The sequence below is a fragment of the Chroicocephalus ridibundus genome, chromosome 15 (assembly GCF_963924245.1).
Source record: "Chroicocephalus ridibundus chromosome 15, bChrRid1.1, whole genome shotgun sequence".
NCBI classification, from domain to species: domain Eukaryota; kingdom Metazoa; phylum Chordata; class Aves; order Charadriiformes; family Laridae; genus Chroicocephalus; species Chroicocephalus ridibundus.
Window position 1 is genome coordinate 12,803,847 of NC_086298.1, and position 23,780 is coordinate 12,827,626.

The 23,780-nt window shown below is 64.4% G+C and overlaps 2 protein-coding genes across 2 annotated transcripts; both read left to right on the forward strand.

Moving 5' to 3' along the window:
- Nucleotides 1–1,319: 1,319 nt before the first annotated feature.
- FIBCD1 (fibrinogen C domain containing 1) lies at nt 1,320–16,414 on the forward strand. The gene is made up of 7 exons (XM_063353326.1): nt 1,320–1,615; nt 6,701–7,177; nt 8,149–8,308; nt 9,019–9,155; nt 14,893–14,989; nt 15,328–15,507; nt 15,820–16,414. Exons 1-7 carry the CDS (start codon nt 1,544–1,546, stop codon nt 16,077–16,079), a joined length of 1,383 nt encoding a protein of 460 aa, XP_063209396.1. The 5' UTR covers nt 1,320–1,543; the 3' UTR covers nt 16,080–16,414.
- Nucleotides 16,415–20,772: 4,358 nt separating this feature from the next.
- Nucleotides 20,773–21,159, forward strand: QRFP (pyroglutamylated RFamide peptide). The gene has a single exon (XM_063353494.1). The coding sequence runs from the start codon at nt 20,773–20,775 to the stop codon at nt 21,157–21,159; it is 387 nt and encodes a 128-aa protein (XP_063209564.1).
- The last annotated feature ends 2,621 nt before the right edge of the window (nt 21,160–23,780 follow it).

Below are 23,780 nucleotides of genomic sequence, written 5' to 3' on the forward strand. Positions count from 1 at the left end.
AACATCGCCGCAGCCAAAGGCAGGATTTACACCTGGCTGGCAGACAACACACACACATACACACACACGCGGGTACCGGCCGCTCGAGCACATGGCTGTGCTTCCCTCCCCGCCCCACAGAGCCCTTCGGCACCGTTTGCCAGCCCAGCATGCACCACACTTCCCAAAAAGGGCTGCATGTCCTGCAGAGAAGCCGCTTGGAGCCCTGGCCCCCAGCACACACAACCTGTCACCCCTGCGCCTTGTCTGCCACCGCAGGGAGGCAGCCCCCACCCCAGTGAAGCCCCACGGGAGCTGCTGGGGGGGTCCCAACTGGGGCTGAGCCCCAAGGACAGAGACTCGGGGGGTTCAGAGAGCAACCCCCAGCCCTGTTGTGCCTCCTGTCCAGGGCACAGCTCCCACGCCGCAGGAGAAGTGTGCAGGGGGGCTGCAGGACGCCCCCCAGGAGGTTTCCCAGGGGCTTCTTGGCATCGAGAGAGAAACCAGCCTCCCCCCAGCCGGATTAACGCAGGGCTGAGCCGTCGCTGCTCTCACGATGCTCCTCCGAACCCCTTAGCAACGCTCCTGCCCGCAGGTCAGACAACCGGCAAATAAAAGATTTAAGTGAGGTGCCGCAAAGGTACGGTAAAGAAAACCACATCCCGGCCCGGAGAGGTGGCGGTAAATCAGGCCAGGGAGGGACTCCTGCGCGGGAGCCGGCAGCACGCAGGGCCAGCACCGCTGCTTTGGGCTGAGAACACTGGGGTTTGGGCAAGTGGTGCTCCAGTGGGCATCGGTGTGACCCTGTGTGCTGGGGGGCCCGGCCACTGCCTCCCCCCAGCCAGCACCAGCTTTCCACCGTGCACTGGGTTTTGCTAAGAGGCCCCCAGCACTTTGGCTACCCCTGGGCACACAGGTTTGGGGGGGGCGAGGGGGACGATGCCAATGCCCCCCCTCCTCTCTGCCCATCCCTGCCCACTGGTGGGACTGAGCGCCGTCAGCATGGGGTGCGGAACTGGGGACCATAGTGTGGGAAAGGGGGCGAGCCCCCCACCTGACCCCCGGCCCCCTGTAACACCCCTGGCCCCGCTGGCCCCAGCCCCCGCCTTACCTGCTGCGGCTCCTCCAGCTGTGCCGCCACATCTGGGCAGCTGCGGAGCCCAGGGGCGGGAGCGGTGGGGGGGGCGCGGATCCGAAATGCCTCCGGAGCCGCTGGGGCGGCCGCGGGGGGCGCTCGGGGCAGTGCTGGGGGCGGGCAGGGAGAGCCCCCGGGGCGTCGCCGGGCGGCGTCCCCGGAGCGGGGCCGGGGGAGCCCCGGGGGGAGCGGGGCGGGCGGGGAGGGAAGATCCACCCCCGTGTCCGTGCCCGTGTCCTCCCTCCCTTCCTCCCTCCCTCCTCTTCCTCCCTCCTCCTCCTCCTCCGCCGCCGCCGCCGCCGCCCGTGCTCCCGCCGCCGCCAGCCGGGCAGCGCGGGCGGGCCGGGGGCTGCGCTGCCGGGTGGGGGGGGTCCCGCAAGGGCTTGGGGGGGGAAGGTCTGGGCACTTGGGCTGGAAGTTGGCGGCACGATGGGGAACGAGCGCTGGAAAACCATGGGAGGAGCCTCGCAACTTGAGGACGGGCAGCAGGAGAAATCGCAGGTACGGCGCGGGGCGGGGGGGCAACGGGGGGCAGAGGGACAGGGGCCAGGCCGGGGGTCCCCGGAGCCCCCACCGTTCCCCCCCCAGCGAGCTTGCGAGCTTTTCTCCCGGTGCAGCTCGGCGGGGTGAGCCGCTGCTTCTCCCCCCAGGGCTGCCTCCCCTCACCGCCCGACACCCCCCCCCAGTTATTGAGTTTATTCATTTGCAGCCAATGTCCCCTCACCCCCCGGCGCCGGGGCTGCCCCTCGGCCGGGCAGCGGGCGATGCTCCGGGGCTGCCCCACACGCCTCCCCTGAGCGGCTGCACGTTCCAAACTGCTTAAATAACCCCGCACAGGGGATTTTGCACCTCGGCTCCCTGCTGCCGCCGGAGCCACCCCTGGTTTCGGGGGCTCCTGGCCGCCTGGCCCTCTCTCAACCTCCAGGAGCCCCCCCGGTTTTTTGGGGAGAGGCCGGCGTTGCGGCGGGGTGCGGCGAAGCGCGGGGGGCCCGGCACGTGCCGGAGCCTGTTTGCACAGCCCGCCACACGTGCGCCAGCCCCGGCCTCCAGCCGGCCAGGGTGCCGGAGCGGGTGAGGGAGCGCAGGCACGGCACCCAGCGAGCGGGCCGGACTGGGCATGGCACCCAGAGAGCGGGCAGGACTGGGCACGGCACCCAGAGAGTGGGCAGGACTGGGCACGGCACCCAGCGAGTGGGCCGCACTGGGCACGGCACCCAGCGAGCGGGCAGGACTGGGCATGGCACCCAGCGAGCGGGCTGGACTGGGCACGGCACCCAGAGAGCGGGCTGGACTGGGCACGGCACCCAGCGAGCGGGCCGCACTGGGCATGGCACCCAGAGAGCGGGCAGGACTGGGCACGGCACCCAGCGCGCAGGCAGGGCCACCGTGTGCCGCGCAGTGGTGCACCCTGGGCGCGGGCAGGGCGGGAAGGGGTGCGGAGTGTGGGCAAACGTGCCCGGGGAGAGCTGGGGGGAAAGCGAGTCTCTGACGGAGCCTGCGAGACGAGGGAAGGAGCCGGCAGTGCCAGCTCTCCCTCCGCAGCCATGAGACTTACTTGCCCCCAAGTCTGCCACTTCCCCGTCACCCTGCCACCCGCAGTGATGCGGGAAAGGGACTTCTGTCTGACTTCTCCCTTCTGCACACCCTTCTCTGAGCCCTCTTCTGCCCGCTCAGCTCCCTCGCCTCGCTGGAGAGGGGCTGCCTCAGACCCCCCCCCCCGAGAGACAGACCTCGCTCTCCTCTCCCGGTGCCGGCAGCGCTGCCTCCCCGGTGCGCAGCCCCTCCACGCAGGCGACCGATGGTTTGCAAAGGGGGCACAGAGTTTGTGCTGCAGCCGGTGATGGGCTCCCGGCTCCCATAAGCTCCGGTGGAAACCCATCCCAGCCTGCGTGCCTGCTCACCCACAGACCTGGCTCCGGTGCGTTCCCCAGCCACCTCCTCTCCCCGAGCCGCAAAGCGCCGTGCTGTAGGAGCGGCGGCAGGCAGGCTTTGGATGCCGGAGGAGAGCAGGTACCAGGAGCAGGATTCAGTTCATCTGCCTCCGTGCCTACGGGGAGTGAGCAAAGTGCGGCGTCAGGCTCTGGGAGGGCGCGGGGAGCGGCGGGATGCAGGGGGCCATCTGGGGTACAGCCCTGCCCCCGGGGGAGCAGGGACGGGGGCTGCAGCCCTGCACAAAGCTGAGCAGAGCTGGGCAGGCAGGGAGGGCGCAGAGGGACAGGGGCAGCGGAGCAGCGCAGGGCGAGTGGCGGGGATGAAAAATGAGCTGCTTGAGCAGCTCTGGAGCGAGCAATGGCTTAGGCGGGGTATGGGACTGTCCCCTGCTTCCCTGAGGCTCTCTCGGGGCTGCATGGACCCCATCAGTAAGAAGGGGGTACCTGGACTAAAGTTTGCCCCAGCAGCTGAGCCTGGGCGATGCAAACCACGGTGTCCACCTGCCTCAGAAGCACCACCTGGGTCCTGGTTTGTAGCTGGCTGAGGGCACGGCTCAGGGGCAGAGCACCCAGGGCTGCCCACGATTGCTGCCCACCATCCAACAGCGCAGAGCTTGCCTGGTGAGCCGGCAAAGAGCCACGGCTTCGGCAGGAGCAGAGGGCATCTCCTCCCCAAAGAGCATCTCCCACGGCAGAGCTCAGCCTCTCCCACCACCACGCTCTGTCCATGCTCCCCGGGGGCCTGCCCACCTCCGACTCTGCTCCAGCTGCCTCAGGGACAAGCTGGCTCTTATCCTTCCCTCCCCACAGGCTGCACCTGCTGGAGCTGCTGTCTCCCACGGCCAGCACAGCCGCTCGCCTGTCCGCTCGCCTGAGGAGGCTGGGGACGCCTGGGGGGGATGACGGGCACAGGGGCTGCAGGTACCCACAGCCCCGGGGTGCAAAGTGGCCCACAGGCTGCTCATGTGGCATACCTGGGGCACCAAGGACCTGGCCACCATGGGGCATGATGGCCAAGCATGGAGCTACTGCCTGAGCCAGCACACGGCACGGAGAGCCCGGCTCAGCTTTGCGCCCGGGATGTGACGGTGCCTCAGTTCCTGCCTGGGGCTCCCTCCCCAGCTCCGGAGTAGGTTTGCAAGTGAAGCTCCACTCATCCCGAGCACCTCCCAGCCTTGCAGCTTCTTCCCTCCTTAGGAAGGAGTGGTGTGGCGACATCAGGACATCCCATGGAGGGGTTCCCAAGGGGACATCAATAACCGGGGCAGCTGCCACATGGTCAACAGGGAGATGTCCTGCGGCTGCCTGAAAGCCTTGGCAAGAAGATCCAGGAGCCCGAGACCATGCAATGGAGGGCAAAACCCCCCGGAGCCACGAGGGCCGTGGCCATGGTGGGGCAGGAGCGTGTGGCAGAGGCGGCTGCAGGGCCCCATGCTGGGAGCTGGGCGAGCAGAGGCAGTGCTGCTGTGCTGGGGGGTTTGGGGGGACCCACACCCCAGTTCGGAGCATTGCTGGTGCCGCTGGCTGAGCGTTTCCCTCCTCTCCCCACTGCAGGTTGCCAGGTAACACAACCTGCCAGCAAAATGCCGTGGGACTCGTAAAGCTGCCACCGCTCGGGATCTCGCGGTCGCAAGCAGTGGGGGTCACTTGTGAAGGGGCTCGGCCCCGGGTTCCTGCCACAGTTCCTGGTGCCGGCAGGAGAGCAGCGATGCTGGGGCTCGAAGGCTGGAAAACAGCTGGATGCAGCTCCTGGGCAGAGCTGTGGGATTTTTGGTGTGTTAAAGTGCATTTGGGATTTGTGTGGCTGCGGGAAATGGAGCATCGGCCGTGCACAGCTCTGCTCCTGAGACCACTACTGCTCAGACGGGTCCCTCGGCCATCGCAGCCCATCCGTGTGTCCCATCAGGCACGTTTCGAGCTGGGGACATCAGCGTGGTGGGGAGCAGCAGCGTGTGGGATGGGAGGACGTGGAGCCAGGGAGCCGAAGGTGCTGCGACAGCCAGGACAGCCACGGGGACACGCTCCCTGCTCACCCCACGCATCCCAAACCACTCGAGGCTGGCCTCCGGTCAGCAGCCGTCCCTCCTGTCACTTCTCCGCTCGCAGGGTGCCGAGGGGCCGGGTCGAGCGCAGGTCCTGGGTGTCCGCATGAGGGTGTCAGTGATGGGCATCTCCCACCTCCATCTGCCACTGTCCTGCTGCTGCCGGGTGCCGCTTGTGCCCCCGAGCCGGGGCTCCGTGTCCACAAATGCTGGGTAAAGTCCTCGACCGTCTGCTTGATGAAAGCTCCCCTTATTGCCTTGGACGTCTCCTGTTAATGCACACCGCAGGGCTGGGCCTGGGGCTGCCTCATTACGGAGGTCCCCGCAGGGTGGCTTCCCATTCAGCCCCGCGCCGTTGCATCTCCAGCCTCGCTCTGTGGGCTGGGGAAGAAACCCGGAGCATCCCCCGTGGCTGATGGGGCATCCGTGGCCCCCCGGCCGGCCAGCCCTGCCGCAGCCGGGGTCACCTTAATGCAAATGGTTGCGGGAGCGTGAATGAAATGAAGGGTGCTTGAAGGAAGGTGTCACTCCAGATAGATGTGCACAGGAGGGGACAGGGCCTGGGAAATCTTTGCAGATGCAGCAATTTTCCCCTCGTTTCTGGGGAAAGTAGTCTTTGTCTCTCCGAATCTGCAGTTTTCTGGCAGCCCTGCAATTCCTTGTGACAGCCGTGGACGGGGTCAGGGGAAAATCACAGCCTCTGTCCCGCAGGTGTAATGAGAAGGAGGGGGGTGGGACGGGGGGCTGATGGGGCTGGGTGACAGCTCGCTCCATCCACGCTGACGGCGCTGGCGCTTCTTGCTTTGCAAGGAGAAAAGGCTCCTGGTGCGCAGGGAGCAGGTCCTGCAGGCTGAGCCAACGCGTCCCTCTTGCGGCAGAGCTGCCGGAGGGGCTCAGGGGGGTCAGAGACCTTTCCCACAGCAACTCCCCCTCGCCGGAAGGCTCTGGGACGGGTCCGAGGGCTTTGGGAGCAGCTCTGCTCCCCTCCGGCAGGCAGCGAGGGCGCAAGGGGGACGGGGACGTGTGGCCCCCCGCAGCTGGGAGATGCCCTGTGCGGGGCAGGTCCCCACGGTGCTCAGGGTGACATGGTCCCAGCACTGATCCACAGCCTCCCCTTGCTGCTGGGAAGAGCCCCTGCCTTCCCTCCCCTCCCTGCTTTCCCCACGGTCCCCGCTCCAGGGAACACAGGGGATGTCCCTTTTTCCCTTTTTCTCCCCGTATTTGAGCCCAGGGCAGCAGGGAGCCCCGCACACACCTCCCAGGGAGCCGGGGCTGCTCCGCCTGAGTATCACCGCCTTAAATAAAACATGCCAGCGGGAGCAGGCGGCCGCCGCGCGTTCACTCTCTTTATTATTTCATACCTCCAGCTCCCAGGCGGGTTTAGCTGCTTTGCTTGCTGAGCGCTCGCCCATGGCCTCTGCATCCCTGGCAGAACCACAGGGCTCCCGGAGTCCCCGCATCCCCTCCTCTGCCACCACCCCCGTGTCCAACATCGCCTCCCTCATTGCTGGACCCCCCCAAAGCTCATGAGGGTTTGAACACACCTCTCGGATGAAGGGGAGCGGGATGGGTCCGTCCGAATGGGTCCCAACAGTGTCCGTCTCTGTCTGCAGAGGATGAGCTGCGGGTACATCCTGTGCACCGTCCTGCTCTCGGTGGCTGTCCTCCTGGCGGTGACGGTGACAGGGGCCATCCTCTTCATGAACCACTACCACACACCCGTCACCGAGTCGCCCCCCGTCATCAGCACCAACCCCGAGGAAGCCAACGCGCTGGTCACCATCGAGAAAGCCGACAGCTCCCGCATCAACATCTTCATCGACCCCAACTGCCCCGACGCGGCAGGCACCTTCGGGCGCCTGGAGGGGCTGCAGACGTCCCTGCTGCGCGCCATCACCGACCACGACGCCGAGGCCAAGGCCACCAAGAACCAGCAGAAGGCCCTGCTGGTCACGGTGGCGGACGAGGTGGCCAAGCTGCTGACACATGCCGTGCAGCTGCGCGCCGACTGCGACGGCCTCAAGAAGGGGCACAGCGCCATGGGGCAGGAGCTCAGCGCCCTGCAGGGAGAGCAGGGCAGGCTCATCCAGGTGAGACAGGGCTGGGAGAGCCACATGGGGCTCCCTGGGGACAGAACCCCCCTGTCACGTCCCCAAGGGCATAGCTGCTCGTAGCCCCTGCACACGGTGTCCAGGGGGGACCTCCAGCAGAAGGAGCTGAGGTTTAAGGCGGGTGCCTGGGAATCGCAAGTTAGGAAGCAAAACTTCAGCTCCAGCTCATCAGCCGTCTGCGTCTCGATGCCAAATGGCCCCAGTGCCAGCGAGCCGGCCGTGCAGCCTCCCATATGGGGGGGTTCCCGTTGCCAGGTCCAGTCTGGGGGCTCCGAGCTGAGCCGAGCACAGCACAGGACCATCCCAAGGGCGGTTCATGCAGCAACCAACCCCCCCCCCCTTATTTACAGTCCCAAAAATTTCTCAGCCGATGAGCTGTGTTGAAGTGCTCACCTGGGTCTGCCGGGGGTCTGCCGAGTGTTGTACCAAGACCCAGGGCATGGCTGGATGCTCAGCTCCGTGCCCATCCCTCCTGGTGCTCATCGCCCTCCAGCTGGAGCTGCTCCATCCCCACTGCTGCGCTTCGCTCCCCATCCTGCTGCTCTGCCGCCGCCACCCCATGTCACTTGCCGGGCCCGGGTCACCTCGGGGGACATTGGAGAGCCGGCGGCTGTCTCAGGACACAGCTATTCCTGCCGCCTCCGCAATCCTGTCCCTTGCCCAGAGATGCTCTTTATCCCACGGGGTGGCGGCACTGATGCACCCAAGTTGGGGGGTTTCTCAGCCCCGGTGGCAATAGGTGCTATCTGGACCCTGACCCGGGGTCAGAAAGCACCAGGGATGCATATGGGATCTGCTGTGGCTTTTATGTCCCCACCTGGTCCCCACCAGCCCATACCCAGGCAAACACCTGGGGAGCTGTGGGAATGGGCAGAGCATCCTCGTGGCGGGGTGGTCAAGTGGCTGGAAGGGGTTTAACCTTGTCCCCTCTGTGTGTCCCCTGCCCACAGCTGCTCTCAGAGAGCCAGACCAACATGGCTCGGCTGGTGAGCTCCGTCAGCGACGTCCTCGACACGCTGCAGAAGGACCGTGGTGGTGCCCGGCCCCGGCCCAAGGCCGACCTGCAGCGAGCGCCGGCCAGGGGAGTGCGGCCACGGGGCTGCTCCAACGGTGAGATGGCATCCCTGGGAGAGGGATATGCCTGGGGATGCTCTCGGCAGGTCTCTGCCTAAGAGGAGGGGAGGGAGAAAACCACCTGAGATGGGGGAAAGGGCTTTAATACAGTGAGGGGGGCTGGCAAGAAGATGGGGGAGATGGATAGTTGTGTCCTAGAAGGGGTGTTTCTCACCGGGTGTCCCCTAGTTGTCCATAAAGCAGCCTGCAAAGCCAACACAAAAGCCACCTCACACCCCTGCAGACCCACGCAGACATGGCTGGGGTAAAAGCAGAGCAAGAGGTGACCGTTCGCCTTCATTCGGGTGCAGAGGGCAGCGCTGCACGGGACTCGGAATAAACAGTCACATCCATCATCATTTGGTTAAGATGAAGCTGAGTAAGACTGTCCTGGGGCTGCGAGCACATGCCCGCACTCTGCCTGCAGCTGCCTCTGGACATGGGCTCCCTCCTCCCCAGCTGGGTCCCAGCCTGTCCTTACCGTCACTCGGGGACATGGGGTCAGTCCCCGCTGGCCGCCCAGGCCCCCGGGCACCGCTCACCCTGAGCATCGGAGGAGAAAGGAGGGAAAGAACAAGGCAGCACTGAGCCGCCAACTAGAGCTGGCAGCAAGGTTGAGAGCCTGAAAGAAATGGCAAGACATTAAATTAGATCATTAATTAACCAGCTTTCCTCTTGTCCCACCCCATCCCAATGCCCCGCTGCAGGCTCCCGGCCCCGAGACTGCTTTGACATCTACATGAGCGGACAGCAAGAAGACGGGGTTTACTCCATCTTCCCCACGCACTATCCCTCTGGCTTCCAGGTCTACTGTGACATGACAACCGACGGGGGCGGCTGGACGGTGAGCTGCTGCTGTGTTGGGGGCCACTGGGTGATGCCACCGCCAGCCACGGGCTGTCCCCACGCTGGGATGCCAGGGGCGGGAGACATTACTCTTGGCGCCTGGATGTGTCATCGGGATGGGGGATAAATGCCAATGGGGTCTGGCGGTGCACAGGGTGCCGGGTCCTGCAGGGAAGCGGCCAAACGGGCTTGTCAGTGTTACCCGTGCTGGCAGCATCGGCAGAGCTGCCCGGCGCTGCCGGCCGGAGCCCAGCAGGGTTCGGGAAGCTTGGCTGGAGCTGGAGGGTGGTTTCATGCCGGGAGCTGGATGCCATGGCTGGAGTTCATCCTTCTCGGCAGGGCTGGTGCCGGGCTGGGGCATGGCATAACTGCAGTTGTGCCATGGGGCAAATGGCTGAGCTTTGCCCCGTCCTCGTGGTCCCGATGAGCCGGGGCTGGGGCTCAGGACGGACCCTGAACCCAGAGTGTTTCGCCTCATCTAACGCAGGGGTGCCCGGGGCGGCTCCGATGCCATGCTGATTCACTCGCTCCCCGGCTGCCCTGTCCGATTTGCTTTGCCGTGGCGGCTGCAACAGCCCGTAATCACAGTAATGGGGGCAGGGAGCAGGGGAGTGAGGGGACACAGCACTGGCAGCCCCAAGCCCAGAGACCCCCCCCAACCTCAGGGGCTCCTTGGGTGCAAGTGGCCCCAAGCCAGGAGGGCATCGCTCAGGGTGCCAGCAGGGCAGCGAGGGTGTCCCCGGGGAGGTGGTTGGGGGCTCGTCGGGACGGGGAGGGGCAGGCAGCCTCCCCCCGAGGACACGCTGGGTGAGCCGAGACGGTCAGTGCCCCTCCAGCTGGGTGCTCCAGGAGACAAATCCCCACGATCTGATTCCCCTAAGCAGCTTTGAGCGCTGCCAGGAGGGAGCTTAGCCCCCCTGCCCTTGGGGGGCTGATGAGCCTTTGGCCTCGGGCTGCCCGGAGCCCACCCCAGGCAGGAGCAACCTGTCATGCACAGGTTGGTACCAGCAGCCCCCGCGGGGAAACTGAGGCACAGCACAGTCCCGGGGACCCCAGCTCCTGGGGGGGCTCACAGAGGGAAAAGGAGGGACCCCGCTTGCTCCCCAGGGCGAGGAGGGTCCTTGCAAACCCCGCGCACAGTCTGCACAGCCTCCACCAGCCCCAGCCCTGCTCCAGCGCTGCCTGAAGAGCAGCCCAAGGTGATTAGCAAGACACGCAGGGGCTTATTTAAAGCTGCTGCAGCTGGGAGGGCTCAGGCTGGGCTGGGGAGGGGGCGAAGCAAATGATTTTACAGCCGGCAGCACGGTGGGATCCGGCAGCACGGTGGGATCCGGCAGCAGGGCTGGCCCGGGGCTGCCCGCAGCTCCACGGTTCTGCCCTGCCTCGGCCCGGGCAGAGGGGCCGAACTGGCCGAATCCCGGCGTCTGGAGACGGGTGCGTCCAGAGCAGGGCCGAGGGTGCTCGCCCCAGGCTCCCATTCCTTGGGGCTGCTCTGCAGCACCGGCTCCCAAACATACCTCCAGTCCTTCAGGGTGTCTCAGCCATCTCCCATGGGGCTGGGGGGGTCTCCCTGGGGCTCCAGGTGAGCCATAGCACCATGGTGGAGAGCCCGGGAGGTTTCCCTCCCCTCCTCCTCCTCTGGAGCAATTACTCCTGACATTTGGGCTTATTTGCATGTGGGTGGGTGGGTGGAAGTGATAGCAGCAGCTGAATCAATTTTGACTCGGGAGCTGCTGAGCTGAGCCTGAGCCTGCATGGATGGCTTAGAGACCACGGGCAGCGGGGCAGAGGGAAGAGCCTCCCCGATGCCCCGTCGGGGGGAAGCCCGGCCGGGGCTGCTCAGCACCTCCCCATCCCCATGGCGTGATCTGTGGTGTCACCCTGTCCCCTTGCCGGAGGCAGGGTCCCTGGTTGTTCCCTGTCCCCTTCCTCGGGCAGGCTGAGCAAGGCACCGCTCTCGTCCTCACGACGGCCGCATCCAGCCCCGGGCAGCTGAAGGCCCCTGTGCTGAGCGAGCGATTGCAGCTCTGGGGCCATTTGCTGCCTGTTTTGCATAGTCAAAAAGCAGAAATCTGGCAGAGAAGGCAGCCAGCAGCCGCATCCATGCAGGGCAGGGTGGTACGAAGTGAAGAAACGTGGGAGGGAAGAGCTGGAGAGCCCCCAGCACACCCCCCCAGGCTGCTCTGTGCCCCCCTTGGCCCTGCCTGCCAGCAGCGGGGCCATGTTTGCAGCCGGCTGGGACGTGGGTCCGGGTCGGTGCCCGCTGGCATCACCGGCAGCATCCTCGCCTTGTGCTCAGCGCCAGCTTTAATTGCAGTGACTGCCCCGGGTGACCCCAGCCTCACGGCAGCGCCGGGCTGCAGCCGTGTAATTGCCCAGCCTGACCCCGACTCCCCCTTTGACGCTCACCTCCGGCACTTTATTAAAGTAATAATGGGGTGATGGAGGGTGGGGGAGGATCGGCATCCTGGGAGGCCTGGAAAAGTTGCCTTTTCTGTCTTGGGAAGTCTTTGCAAATGCCCCACGTTCCTCCCAGTGCCCCCGAGCCTCCATCACTGCCCAGCCAGGGCAAAGCCTCCCTGGGATCAGCATCTCCATCCTGTAAGCGATGGTGCCATGATGGCTCCGGCTGCATCAGCATCATTTTCCATGTACAGCATGTAGTGGGAAGTGGTGGGAAAGCCAAAGGATGTGGAAGAAAACGCTGTGCTGGCAGGAAGAGGGCTGTGGTGATGTTAAGTGACAGCTTCCAGCTTCACGGGCACCTGCCGCGCTGGGGATGCTCACGGGGACGGCTTCGCCCAGGCTGCTCATCACCCCCCGGAGGGGTCCCGGCACGGGCTGGGGGGGTTGAGCAGACACTGATGCGTTTACACACGGGCAGGGGTAAGCCAAAGGCAGCGGGTGAGACGAGCCCGGGGAAATGCGTACTGTTTACAAAAGATGTGATTTATGTGTCGCCACGAAGGGGGACGAGACACTTCTGCTGGCGGGGACAGGCAGAGGCCGCCGGGTCCCCGGGATGGGCAGCGCTGCCGGCGGCGATGGGTGCAGGCTGTCACACGGGATCGGCACTTCCCGGAGACCGGCTCCTGCGTTGCTCCCAGTTTGTCTTCTCCATGGCTGAACCCGAAGATGGTCTCCCTGCTGTGTCGGGGCTCAGAGGAATGCTGTGGGGCCGGGGATGTGGGGGCTGTGCCGTGGCTGCTGAAAACATGACCTGAGAGCTGGAGCACAGCGGTGGCAGCAAGACGATGGCTGAGCATCTCCCCAGGCTGTGGCTGTGGTGGGGTTTTGAGCCCACTGGGGGTTTGGTGGGGGCTGGCATCAGGGGGCTGCGGGCAGAGGGAGCAGAGCCCTCCCTCGCCACAACACCACGGCAAGCACAGGCTGGCGCTCCCGCTTTTCTCTGGTTTTAACACATTTTTCTGGGTTGGTGCTTTTGCAGCATCCCGTCCCTGCCCTGCGAGCTCAGCACGACCGGGGGAGGCAGAGAGCGGGGGAGATAAATATTTCAGCCTTGCCTTTAAAGAAGGGAAGGAAATCCTTTTTGCTTAAGAGGGGGTGATGCATATTTGATGAGGAGGAAAAGAGCAGCAAGGCAGGGCTGGGAGCATGGCGAGGCTGTGGGTCACGGGTGCAGGCAGCATCCCCGTACATGCAGCATCCCCGTACATGCAGCATCCCCGTACACGCAGCATCACGGTGCGGGGGTGAGGAGGAGGCTCCCGTAAGTGAAGCACAAGGAGGGACTGTGCACAAGAGCTGATGAGGATGGAGCAGGAGACTCAGGAGGACACGGGACCTCCAGTGCCCTCCAGCCCTTTCAACCTGGTTTCCAGCCCCCTGGGGCAAGCCAGGCAGGCTGCAGGGCACCGAGGGCTCCTCCGGCACCCAGGGTGGTTGCCAAGCCGTGCCGGGGCTCAGCCAACGGAGACATGCCCCACACGCTTCCCTGGGCACCGCTCAGGCAATTGGCCTATTTACAACTGTGGGTCAAAGCTGATTAAGAGGAAGCATCGGTGCTGCCTCTGCCGCCTTCCACGTCCGGCAGCGCCGGAGCCGACTTTGTCCAGGGAAAATCAGCTTCGGGCCCCTGTCCAGCCACGCCATCCCCCGCTCCCAGCAAGCCTGAAGAAAGCCCCTTTAAACGGGCTTAACCGCAGCTTCTCAAGTGCTCAACGCAGGGATAAAAATTAAGGCTCTAATTCTAGAAGGTAAGTACAGCAGGATCAGAGCTGTGCCGTGCTAAGGAGCGCGCCGCAGCCTGCGCCGGGCAACCCCGGCCCCAAAAGTGCCCGTCTGGTGATGAAATGGGTGTGAAATTCATGAGCTGGGTCTTCTCACATGCCAGGATGAAACCCTGCGTGGGCAGGAGCAGCCAGGGGGAGGCTGCGAAGGAGCATCCCCGCAGTGGAGCAAAGCACGGCGGCTTCCCGGCCAGCACGGCAGCATTGCCCGAGCCTGGGATGCTGGATGTGGGTGAACGGGCTCGTCGGCACAGCACAGCCCCAAGGACAGGGTGCTCTGACCCCTTGGCTACCGGCACGTGGGGCGGCTGGTCCTAAATCACCCAGCACCTCGTCCCCCCCCGCCATGGCCACGGGAGCGCAGTGCTTGGTGGCAAACGGGCAGGCTGGCTCAGCCAAGTTTAATGCAATTAATCCAGGGCTGGAGGCTTAATTAAGTTCAAATGGTCAGACGCGCAGCAGCGTTTTCTGGATCGTTGTCAATAAATCAAACCCGAAACTACGGATAAAAGGGGATGAAACACACAAGGGCATGACATGCCGATGAGCAGATGGGGGAGGAAAAGGGAAAGGCTCCAAGGAGAAAAGCCGTGCTGAGCCCCGGGGATCTGTCTGGGATCTGGGGGCTCTGCAGGAGTCGGGGCGGTCAGTGCCCCACAGTTAATTTCTGTGGGAAACTAATGAGGCTGTCACGGGAACGATGCCTGATAACGGGGTGGCTGCCCAGGAGAGAGCAGAGACCTGGGAGTTTTCCAGGGCACTGAGCATCCTGCCGTTAGGGTAGGTTTAGATTAGACACAGATTAGTTTGGATATCAGGAAGAAATTCTTTGCTGTGAGGGCGGTGAGCCCCTGGCCCAGGGTGCCCAGAGAAGCTGTGGCTGCCCCATCCCTGGAGGGGTTCAAGGCCAGGTTGGACGGGGCTTGGAGCAACCTGGGCTGGTGGGAGGTGTCCCTGCCCAGGGCAGGGGGTGGAACTAGATGATCTTTGAGGTCCCTTCCCACCCAAACCATTCCATAACTTGCAGGATGGCTTGGACTGACCTGGGCAGCACATGCTGCGGGGACAGCCGTGTGTCTGTCCCTCCCTCCCTCCCTCCGCTCCTGCCTGCAATGGCAGAGCCCAGGCGGTTTCCTGCGCGCAGCCGGGTGCAGGGTGCCCACCCCTCCCAGGGCATCCGCCCCCTTCCCGCAGGAACACACTGTGGGTTTCCCGAGCTCCGCTCCCATTTCCAGGCAGAGGATCCAGTGAAGTGTTTTATCTGAACCAATTCATCCATCCCCAGGAGCCTGATCTGGCTTTTCCCTGGGGACCTACTCACCAGCATCCCTATGTAATTACTGATTAGAAAGGGTTTAATTTGCGCCCACATCTACTAAGCCGGCGGCGGGGAGGAGTGGGCAGCACTGTGGGCAGGAGCAGGGGGGGCTGCTCGGGGTGCACGGGCTCGGGACAGCCCCACGACTGAGGTGTCTCCCTCCCCAGGTGTTTCAGCGGCGGGAGGATGGCTCCGTCAACTTTTTCCGCGGCTGGGAAGCCTACCGGGACGGCTTCGGGAAGCTGACGGGAGAGCACTGGTTAGGTGCGTGGGGCTGGCAGTGCCTGCTCCTGAGTGGGCTGGCAAAGCCTGGGGGCCTCCCAGGGGATCTGGGTTTCCTTGGGGACACGGGACCCCCCTGGCCAGCACTCACATCCTAGGAGTGACAGCCCGGGCAGGCGGGAGGGGACGGGGTGGCTGCACAGGGAAGCAATGGGGCTGTTTGCCCGCGAGCTGAGCACAAGCCCGTGGCCGTGCTGCAATAACAGAGCGAGAGCCGGGGGGGGAACCGCTCCCCATCCCACCCCGGCCCCCTCCCCAGGGACCCCCAGCCCTCCCGTCCCTGCCAGGGTCCCCGCGCTCACCCGGTCCCTCCGCCGCAGGGCTGAAGCGGATCCACGTGCTGACGGTGCAGGGCAGCTACGAGCTCCGCATCGACCTGGAGGACTTCGACAACGGCACCGCCTTCGCCCATTACGGCAGCTTCGGCGTGGGGCTCTTCTCCGTCGACCCTGAGGAGGACGGGTACCCTGTCTCCATCGCCGACTACTCGGGGACAGCAGGTAGGGTGGCAGAACTTGGGGGGCACACATCGTCCCATGGGGCAGGGGGAGCCCACGGACACCAAACCCCCTCACTGGGGTCTTGGCTGTCTCCTCCTGCACTCCTGGCTGCATCCCTGCAGCCACAGGGAGCTGGAGGCAGGAGAGGGGCTGCGGTTGGATGTTTGCAGGGTGGGTGACCCCGAGTGCCCTGTACATCACTGAAGGTGCCCCTTCGGGGTGCCCAGGGGACCCCCCCGTGGGGGGGAGACAGCCCAAGGGCAGGGTGAGGGGCAGGAAGGGCCCATCGTGGCTCCCGTTCCCCCACGGCAGGCGACTCCTTCCTGAAGCACAACGGGATGAAGTTCACCACCAAGGACCTGGACAACGATCACTCGGAGAACAACTGTGCGTCTTTCTACCATGGGGCCTGGTGGTACCGCAACTGCCACACCTCCAACCTCAATGGGCAGTACCTCAAGGGCCACCACAGCTCCTACGCCGACGGCATCGAGTGGTCCTCCTGGACCGGCTGGCAGTACTCCCTCAAGTTCACCGAGATGAAGATCCGGCCTGTCCGGGAGGAGAATTAGCTGGATGGCATGAGCCCCCCCACCCCGTGCCCAGCCCCCTGCCCTTCCCCATCACCCCACAGCCCCGTCCCCCCAGCTGCCACCCTCCCCATCCTCACCAAGGGCTGGCCCATCTTCAAGGTGCCCCGGGGGAGCACCTGTCCCCAGCAAGGGTGGCTTTAGCTCCCGGGCATCCACGGACATCACTGGACCGTTGCTTCCTACTGCCATGGCTCCCCTGCAGCCAAAACAGGTCTCCTGGCCAGAGCGTGACCCACGGCCGGTGCTCACGGCTGCGACAGAGGGCAGCGGCGTGCAGGGATTTGGCAAGGAAGGGAAAGGGCTGCCTGGAGGGAGGGAGGGAGGGAGGGAGGGAGGGATGCAGCAGCCCGGGCAGGCTGGGCATCTCCGCTCATCTCCATTTTGGGCACAGACACCTGGCCGTGGCCTGGCCGAGCTGGCGAGGGACTGGCAGACACTCGCCCTGGGGAGCCCCCGAGCCCTGCAGAGCCCCTGGGACAGGGATGGGGCTGCTGCTCCGGGGCAAAGGCTCACCCCGTGGGGCTACGGGGGACGGGGGGTGCTCGGCCAGGTTGCAGCCGGACCGTGCCAGTGATTCCTTCTCCGTTCTGCACAACGCTCGCCTCTCCCCCTGCAAGAGCAACGCAGACGGAAAGGGACAGCTATGAACTCCTTCGTCCCCGTCCCGGCTCCTGGAGCACCCCAAAGCAAGCCAGCACGGTGCTGCGAGGACGCGCACCCACACCCGAGCGTGGCACGGAGCTGTTTTGCCAGTGCTGGGGGAAGAGGGAGCATGGCGAGGAGGAAGAGGAGGCGAGGAAGGCTCGCTTCCGGGCACGGCTCTGCCTGCGTTTCACAGCTCCTGCCTCCCAACCAGACCTGCTCGGACTCACGTCGGACTTTCACCATCCCAAAGCGGTGACCTTTCCCGAAACCCTGGACTTTGGACAGCATGCCCACGTGCCCCCGCGCCAGCCCCCTCCGCTCGCTCTGAGCCCGGGGACGTGCATTCGTTTTCACCCAGGATGAGCCGCGCTCTGGCTCGGCACCTGCAGATATTCAAAGCCTTTCATTTCTTCAAATCCCATTAAGGTTTTGCAAAAAGAAGCCCCGAGTGGGGCTTAGCATCTGCAGGGCCCTGATAACCGGGCGGCAGGCGATGCCTCGTGCCGGCCGACCCAAAGAGGGGCTGCCACAGGGTGTGGGGTGACTTCTCCCTCTGGATCCCTGGAAGGACTCTAATTGGGGGTTTAACGTCCAAAAAAAAGGAGGGGAGGGGGACAGCTGGGGCCCTGCCACCCTTTACGTGATTTTGTGCTGGTGCTACAGCAGCGATGGGGAGCAGAGCCCCCGCGCCGGGCCCTGGCCCCAACGAACACCATCAGATGGACAGACAGCCCAAGGAGAGGAGGGAAGCTCCCGCCATCCCTGTTTCCAGCGGGGCTTAAAGCCCTGGGAGATCAAAGGCTCATCTTCCCGGCTGTGGCTGATTTGCATTTCCCTCCGTGCTTCTCCTTTTTTTTAAGCCTTCCCCACCTCAGATCCTGTGCCGGGCATGTCTCTGTCTGTCTATCCTGCCGGGAAATAGGGACAAATGATGCACAGGGATCATCGCAGCTTTCCTCTCTGCCAGAGACATTCCTCAGGTCCCTCGGGTGAGGGCGAGCTCCGAGCACAGCCCCCGGCTCCGTCCCCACCAGCCCTGCCCGGAGCAGCCGCCGCTGGCCTCCTCCAGCGATGGGATTTGGGGGAGTTTAGTGCTGGCTTTTCCCAGCCAGCAGGAGAGCAGGAGCCACCGGCAGCTTCCGAGGGGCTCCCTGCACCCCGCTGGACCCCTCGGGAAAGGGTCCCGCACGGGCGGGGAGCACAGTTTCTGTTCGTTTCTTTCAGTGATTAGCTGTAGCCGGGTTTTCTAGCGCTTGCCTTCAGGACAAGGCGGCACAGGGAGCCATGGGCCCTGCCGGGAAGGCTTGTCCCCTCCCTGGATGCCTCCACCGGTGTTTTTCCATGGCGGGGAGGGGACGTTGTGTGTGCGGTCTGTGGGTAGCACACCCCCGTGTAACTGCCTGTGTCACCCAGGGCCCCCTAATGACTATGCTTTGACTTGCGCGAGAGGTATTTAATCCACGCTGAGACCCAGGATCTCCCAGGATTATTCCCAAGAGTGCACGCGTTGCTCCGCGGCCCCGGATTAGGCTCAACCCGCCCGTGGTGACCCCTCCCTGGAGAGGGGTGGGCCAGGGGCCTGGGACCTGGTCACGTACCTTCTCGGCGAAGCCCTGGGGCGGGCGGTGGTGTGTAGCAGTGCCGTGAAGTCTAGGTCGTGTGTGAGTGGTGTCCCGCGCTGTACATGTGGACTTTCTAAACTCCTTAATAAAAGGAACTCATCGTTAGCTAGCGTGTCGGCAGCTGTGCCCACCGTGCGGTGCAGGGACATCCCCAGAGGAACCTGCCATGGTGATGGCAAAGGGATGCACTGGATTATCGCAGCTCCTGACGGGCTGCAGGTGACGGATCCTTCCCTGTGCCAGGCTCACGGCATAGCTTCCCCAGAAACCGGCACATCATTAGCTTCACCTGCCCAAACTGCTCTGCAAAACTGCTGGGGAGACCCAGGGGGGACAGGGGTGGGGCAGTGGAGGCTCCCCAGGGGCTGCAGCCCAAACCCAGGGGTGGCCCTGGGGCCAGGACAGAGGGTGGTGGCAGGCCTCGGTGCCAAGGGGACCCGCTGCCTGCGGCGATGGGCAGAGCGCTGAGTGGAGCCCCCGGCCCCTTCCTGCTGCGCAGCGGGTGCTGCCCACCCCACACCCCGCTCTGCCCCGGGCAGGAGGGACCTGGGAGGGGACAGCCGAGCGCCAGGCGTTGGGGGACACGCTTTGGCACCGGTGGCTGCGTGCACTGGCCAAGGACGGGGGACACACTCGGGCTTGTCCATGCGGGGCCAGCCCCAGAGTGGGTCTGGGGGTGCAGTGGTCTCTGCCGGGGCCTGCGCACCCACCACACTGCCACGCATGGCTGGGACCCCCGACAGCCGCACGCACCGAGGGGGTGGGGGACACGAGACCCTCCTGTCCCCACCAGCCGCCGGTGACAAGGCCAGCTCCCGCACGGCGCACACCCAGCCTCTCCTCCAAATGAGGCAGCAAACGAAGGAGGCGCGTTAATCAGCGGTGGTGGCGCGCTCCCATTGTGGCGGCTCGGCCGTCCCCCCTGTCCCCCTCCCCGCCGGGATCCCAGCCTCTGCTCTGAGCGGCCACAGCCCTGCCAGCCGGCCACGCGCTCCGGGGGCGACACGGCAATTAGCGCCGGCGCGTATTTAATGGCAGGTAGGGCGGGCTGGCCGGCTCAGTCTGGGCACAGGGCGGCACGGAGCAGGGCCAGGGCAGGTGGCACTGGGGCATCGCTCAAGACGGAGAGGTGAGTGGCCATCGGCCGGCCGTCTGTCTGTCTGTCTGTCTGCCCACCCCTGCTTTCTGCCCTTGCCTCAATGGGCAGCACAGCCGGCAGGGAGGGAAAGGATGGTGGGAGGCAGCTGAGGGTAACAGGCAGAGCCAGGCAGGGCACCCACCGGCACCCCCCGGCACTCAGGAGGGGTCTCAGCAGCCCCCATTGCTGGTGCTGGGAAGGTGCCCCTGGCTCTGGCTGCACCCAGCAATTTGGCTCCATGACGGGCAACTGGGTGCAAAAGGGGAGAGGACAGAAGAACGGCAAGGTGCGAATGAGGGGGGGAGCACCCCAAAGCGAAGCCCACGGGCCAGGGGGGTGCTGGGGAAGGCTTGGGCTCGTCTGGGTCGGGCGCAGGAGCACCCACAGCAGCCCCCCACCAGGGCAGACACCCTGGCCACCATCACCAGCGGTGACTTTTAAGGCAACACCTCCAGCAAAATAATAATAATGATAATAATAATAATGATAATAATAGTGATAATGATAATAATAATAATAATAAATAATAAATAAAAAAATCCATTTGCCCTTTCTGAGCCTTTTCAGGAGGAGGAAGGGGAGGCAGAGCAGTCCTGCCTGCACTCAAGGTCACTCCTGGGGCCGCCTGTGGCCCCGGACCAAGCTCCGTCCCGCTCTGCTGAGCAAACCCTGCTGCCGGGGGGGCACCTCCGAGCCCCATGAAGCAGAGGGATGTCCAGCACCTTCCTCCACACCCGCATTAGCCGGGCACCGCAGGCAGGACCTGCGCACGGGGAAGATGAGGCTGGCTCAGGCGAACACACTTAAGTCCTCCCCGCGGAGCCTCTAAGAGGAGCGGGCGGCTCCGGAGCCCATCAGCCTGGCTAATAGCCCACTCAGCCACCCCCACCCCAGCAGAGCCCGGCTCTCGGCTGCGAACAAGGGGAGTAGCTGCAAGGCTGTAAATTGTGAGCACGGAGCTGCTGAAGAGCAAGGGGAGCAGGTCTAAGGCGAGAGGGCAGAGGCAGAGCCCCCGGTCCCCCAGCACCCCCACTGCAGCCGGGTGCTGGCGTGGGGGCTGCGGGAGGAGCGGCGGGTGCTGGAGGGGTTTTCTCGCAGGGTGGCGGGGTGGCAGGGCTGGTTTGCGGGTGCTGCGGCAGGGATGGGGAACGCGTGCTCGCCAAGGGCAGCCCTTCTGCAGCCTCGCGTCCTGGCCGCTGCTTTACCCGCTGCCCAAGGATGCTCTGCCGTTTACCCACACGTCTCTCCCTTCCTCTGCTTCCCCCAGATGAGAGCACCCTACTCGCTGTCCTGCCTCTTCCTCCTGAGCCTGGGGGCCTGCTTCCCTCCCAGCGAGCGGCAGGAGCCCGGAGACCCCGGGGAAGGGACCCCGCTCAAGCCCAGCTGGCCGGCGGGGGCTGAGGACCCGGGTAGCTGCTGGAGGGCAGGAGGGAGGCGGAGGCGCAGCGAGGAGCTGAACGTGCTGCTGGGCATCGCCCGGGAGCTGCAGGGCTACGGCAAGGAGGGCAACGGGCAGCGGCTGGGCAGGCAGGGGGGCTCCGAGCTGCTGCCGGCGGGAGGGGAGAAGCGCAGCAGCACGCTGGGCAACCTGGCTGAGGAGCTCAACGGCTACAACAGGAAAAAAGGGGGCTTCACCTTCCGCTTTGGGAGATGAGGGCCTGGACTGGACCCCCCCACACCTCCTGCGGGTCACCCCGCCCCATCCTTCCTTTCCATCTCGCCTCGATTTGCTCAGACAAAAGGGTATTGCGGGGTTTTGCTGCTGGCATTGCCTTGGGGAGGGGGGGACACCGCATCTGCTCCACTTGCAGCCCTGCTCCAAGTCTCCCATCCCTGTTCCCAGCCAGTGCAATGGAAGAAGAGGAGGGCGCCTTAAAAAGAAGCCACCGCATCCCTTCCCCGATCAGATGTGGTCTTTGCTGGGGCACGGGGCAAGGACCCTGTGCTGGGTCTCCAGTGGCACGGTGCTGGCAGAGGGCAGGGATGCCACCCCAGGACAGGCAGAGGTGGCAGGGCCAAGCGTCGAGGCCGGAGGGAGGAGGGCTGGAGGGTTGCAGCAGGATAGTCCCGGGGGTGACGGTCCCCTGGGCGCTGCTGTAGCTGCCAGAGCAGGGCTGTCGGGAGGAGCAGGTCCCTCAGAGCTCTCCGCGGAGTCACTGCTCTCCTGCCTATTAGGGAATAGACCCTCTGGCAGCAAATTCTGCTTAGTGTCAAGATGCCACTTACAAGAGCCAGCTCCTGCAAGCAAACCAGGACAGTTTGAGTTGGCTCCTGTGTGCAAACCAGGACAGAGCAGCCGGGTTCGAGAAAATCTTGTCCTTAGAAATCCCTGGCGTGAGCACGGAAACCTGCCCTGGCATCACCAGTCCTGCTGCAGTCCCACCGCCCCGCTCACGCCCCGACCCCGAGACCCATCCTCAGGTGCCACCAGAGTCCTTGCGAGGGTGAGAAAGCGATGACCGACCTTCAGCATTCTTGTCCCATCACCCCAGCGCTGGCCTGAAAGCCTGGCCCTTCCTAACCCCCTCCCGGCCCCATTGCCACCTATTCCCAGCTGCAGCCGCTGCAGAAATTTGGGTGCAGAGGGGCTGAAACAAGGACCCCGGCACCTGCCCGGGGCCATCAATGGGTGCTCGGTGTCCTGCTCTTTGGTCCCCTCTGCTGCCAAGGGTGCAGCTTGGGGAATCGCTAGCCCCGAAACCCAGCACAGCCACGGCTGTGAAGAACAAGCCCTGCTGCAGCGACTGCCTTCTCCTCCGTTGGGCACATTTAGCTCTGCCAATGCCAACGACAACGTTTGCCTTTGTGCCTACCGCTGCAGGCAGAGGTATTAGTAATCAGCGATCTAACTACCTGGCTTGCAGGCACTAACGGCAAGTCAGGCGCCTAATGACTGCTAATATTTCATTGCAGGCACAAAAATGAAGCAGGGCAATTATTTGCAAGCGCTAAATTGCACCCTCAAAATCAAAGACCGTGGCAGTACTTCGTTGGGAGGGGGGGAAATCAAAATCAGTCTCCAAGAGGTGCATTGTAATATCCATCAAGCAGACAGACCACTGAATGCAGCGCTGCCAGGGCTGGTGCGAGCTGTTCTCGCAGCAGGAGCGGTGCGTAAGCGAAGGCTGGACGGAGGTGAGCAGGAACCTGCAGGCGAACGCCAGCCGTGGAGCAGCCAGGTCCAGGGAGGAGCGATGGGGGCACAAGAGAAGGCTCCTCCGGGGGGGAGCTACGTGCGGGTCACAACCCCATGGGTGTGGAACGGGAGGGACTCTGGATTTGCAGGGATACAGATGACGCCGGGATTTGGCCCTGGCACGAGGACGGCACCAGCTGCGATGGCGAAGGAGAGGAAGGGCATCTCCCTTCCCCTGCGTCTCTGCTGCCGTAACCATTTCACGCTGCGGGGACCACGCCAGCGACCAACAAACCCGGTGGCACTCGGGGGGGCTGAGCCCACGCAGCCCCCCCCATCCAGGCACCCCCAAACCCACCTTCGATCCCCCTCGACTCCCACCCCACCGAAGGCCGCCAGTTTGGGGGACGCAGGCGCAGCGCTCGCATTACCCAGCAGACACGGGAGCTTTATCAATGTTTCTATGGCAACGTCTCTTTTTTTTTTCCCACCCTTTCTTTTGAGTGTTCAAATCATCAATAAATATGCACTGATCAATTTTACCCTGCACTGGAGTCGGGGGGAGGGATGGGAGGGAGGAAGGGGAAGGAGTTTCGGAGCAAGGCTGGGTTAGTGAGGGCCGGTAAATCCCTGGCTTTGCCATGATGGATCGCTGCAGGGAGAAGTGGCACCGTCTGCTGCGGGAAGGGAAAGGAAACCTGCTGGGCGATGCTGGGGCCGGCGGGATGCCTGGGCTCCCGCTCTCAAGTCCAGGAGAAGAACAGGGTCAGAGCAGCGTGATAAAGCCCCACGTATAACGAGGCTTTGATTGAAGTGCAATAACCCTTTGTATAACTTATTTAAAAGTGAAAGCCAGCGCTTCCCACAGTGCTTACCTGCGGGTGGGACAGAGCTGGGCTCAGCCGGTGTGCCTGGGGGGCTCCTTGATGGGCAGCTCTGTGCCACAGGGACGATGCCATCACCCTCCTCGCCCGCAGGGAGGAAAGGGGCTGCGGCATGGGGCAGGCAAGGGGTCGTGGCACCCCGGGAGCAGCCCTCGGCAGGCATTAAAACGGCTGATGTGCTTGGGAAAAGGCAGCGCTCCAGGCTCTTCGTTATTGCTCCTTGGTGATTGAGGCTGGGAGGGGGGAGGAGGAGAT

Bases quoted from the DNA above. Each gene is read 5' to 3' on its own strand.
- QRFP (XM_063353494.1), top strand. From the start codon at position 20,773: ATGAGAGCACCCTACTCGCTGTCCTGCCTCTTCCTCCTGAGCCTGGGG.
- FIBCD1 (XM_063353326.1), top strand. From the start codon at position 1,544: ATGGGGAACGAGCGCTGGAAAACCATGGGAGGAGCCTCGCAACTTGAG. The intron at 7,178-8,148 runs GTGAGACAGGGC...CCCTGCCCACAG, and splicing joins AGCAGGGCAGGCTCATCCAG to CTGCTCTCAGAGAGCCAGAC. The intron at 8,309-9,018 runs GTGAGATGGCAT...GCCCCGCTGCAG, and splicing joins GCCACGGGGCTGCTCCAACG to GCTCCCGGCCCCGAGACTGC.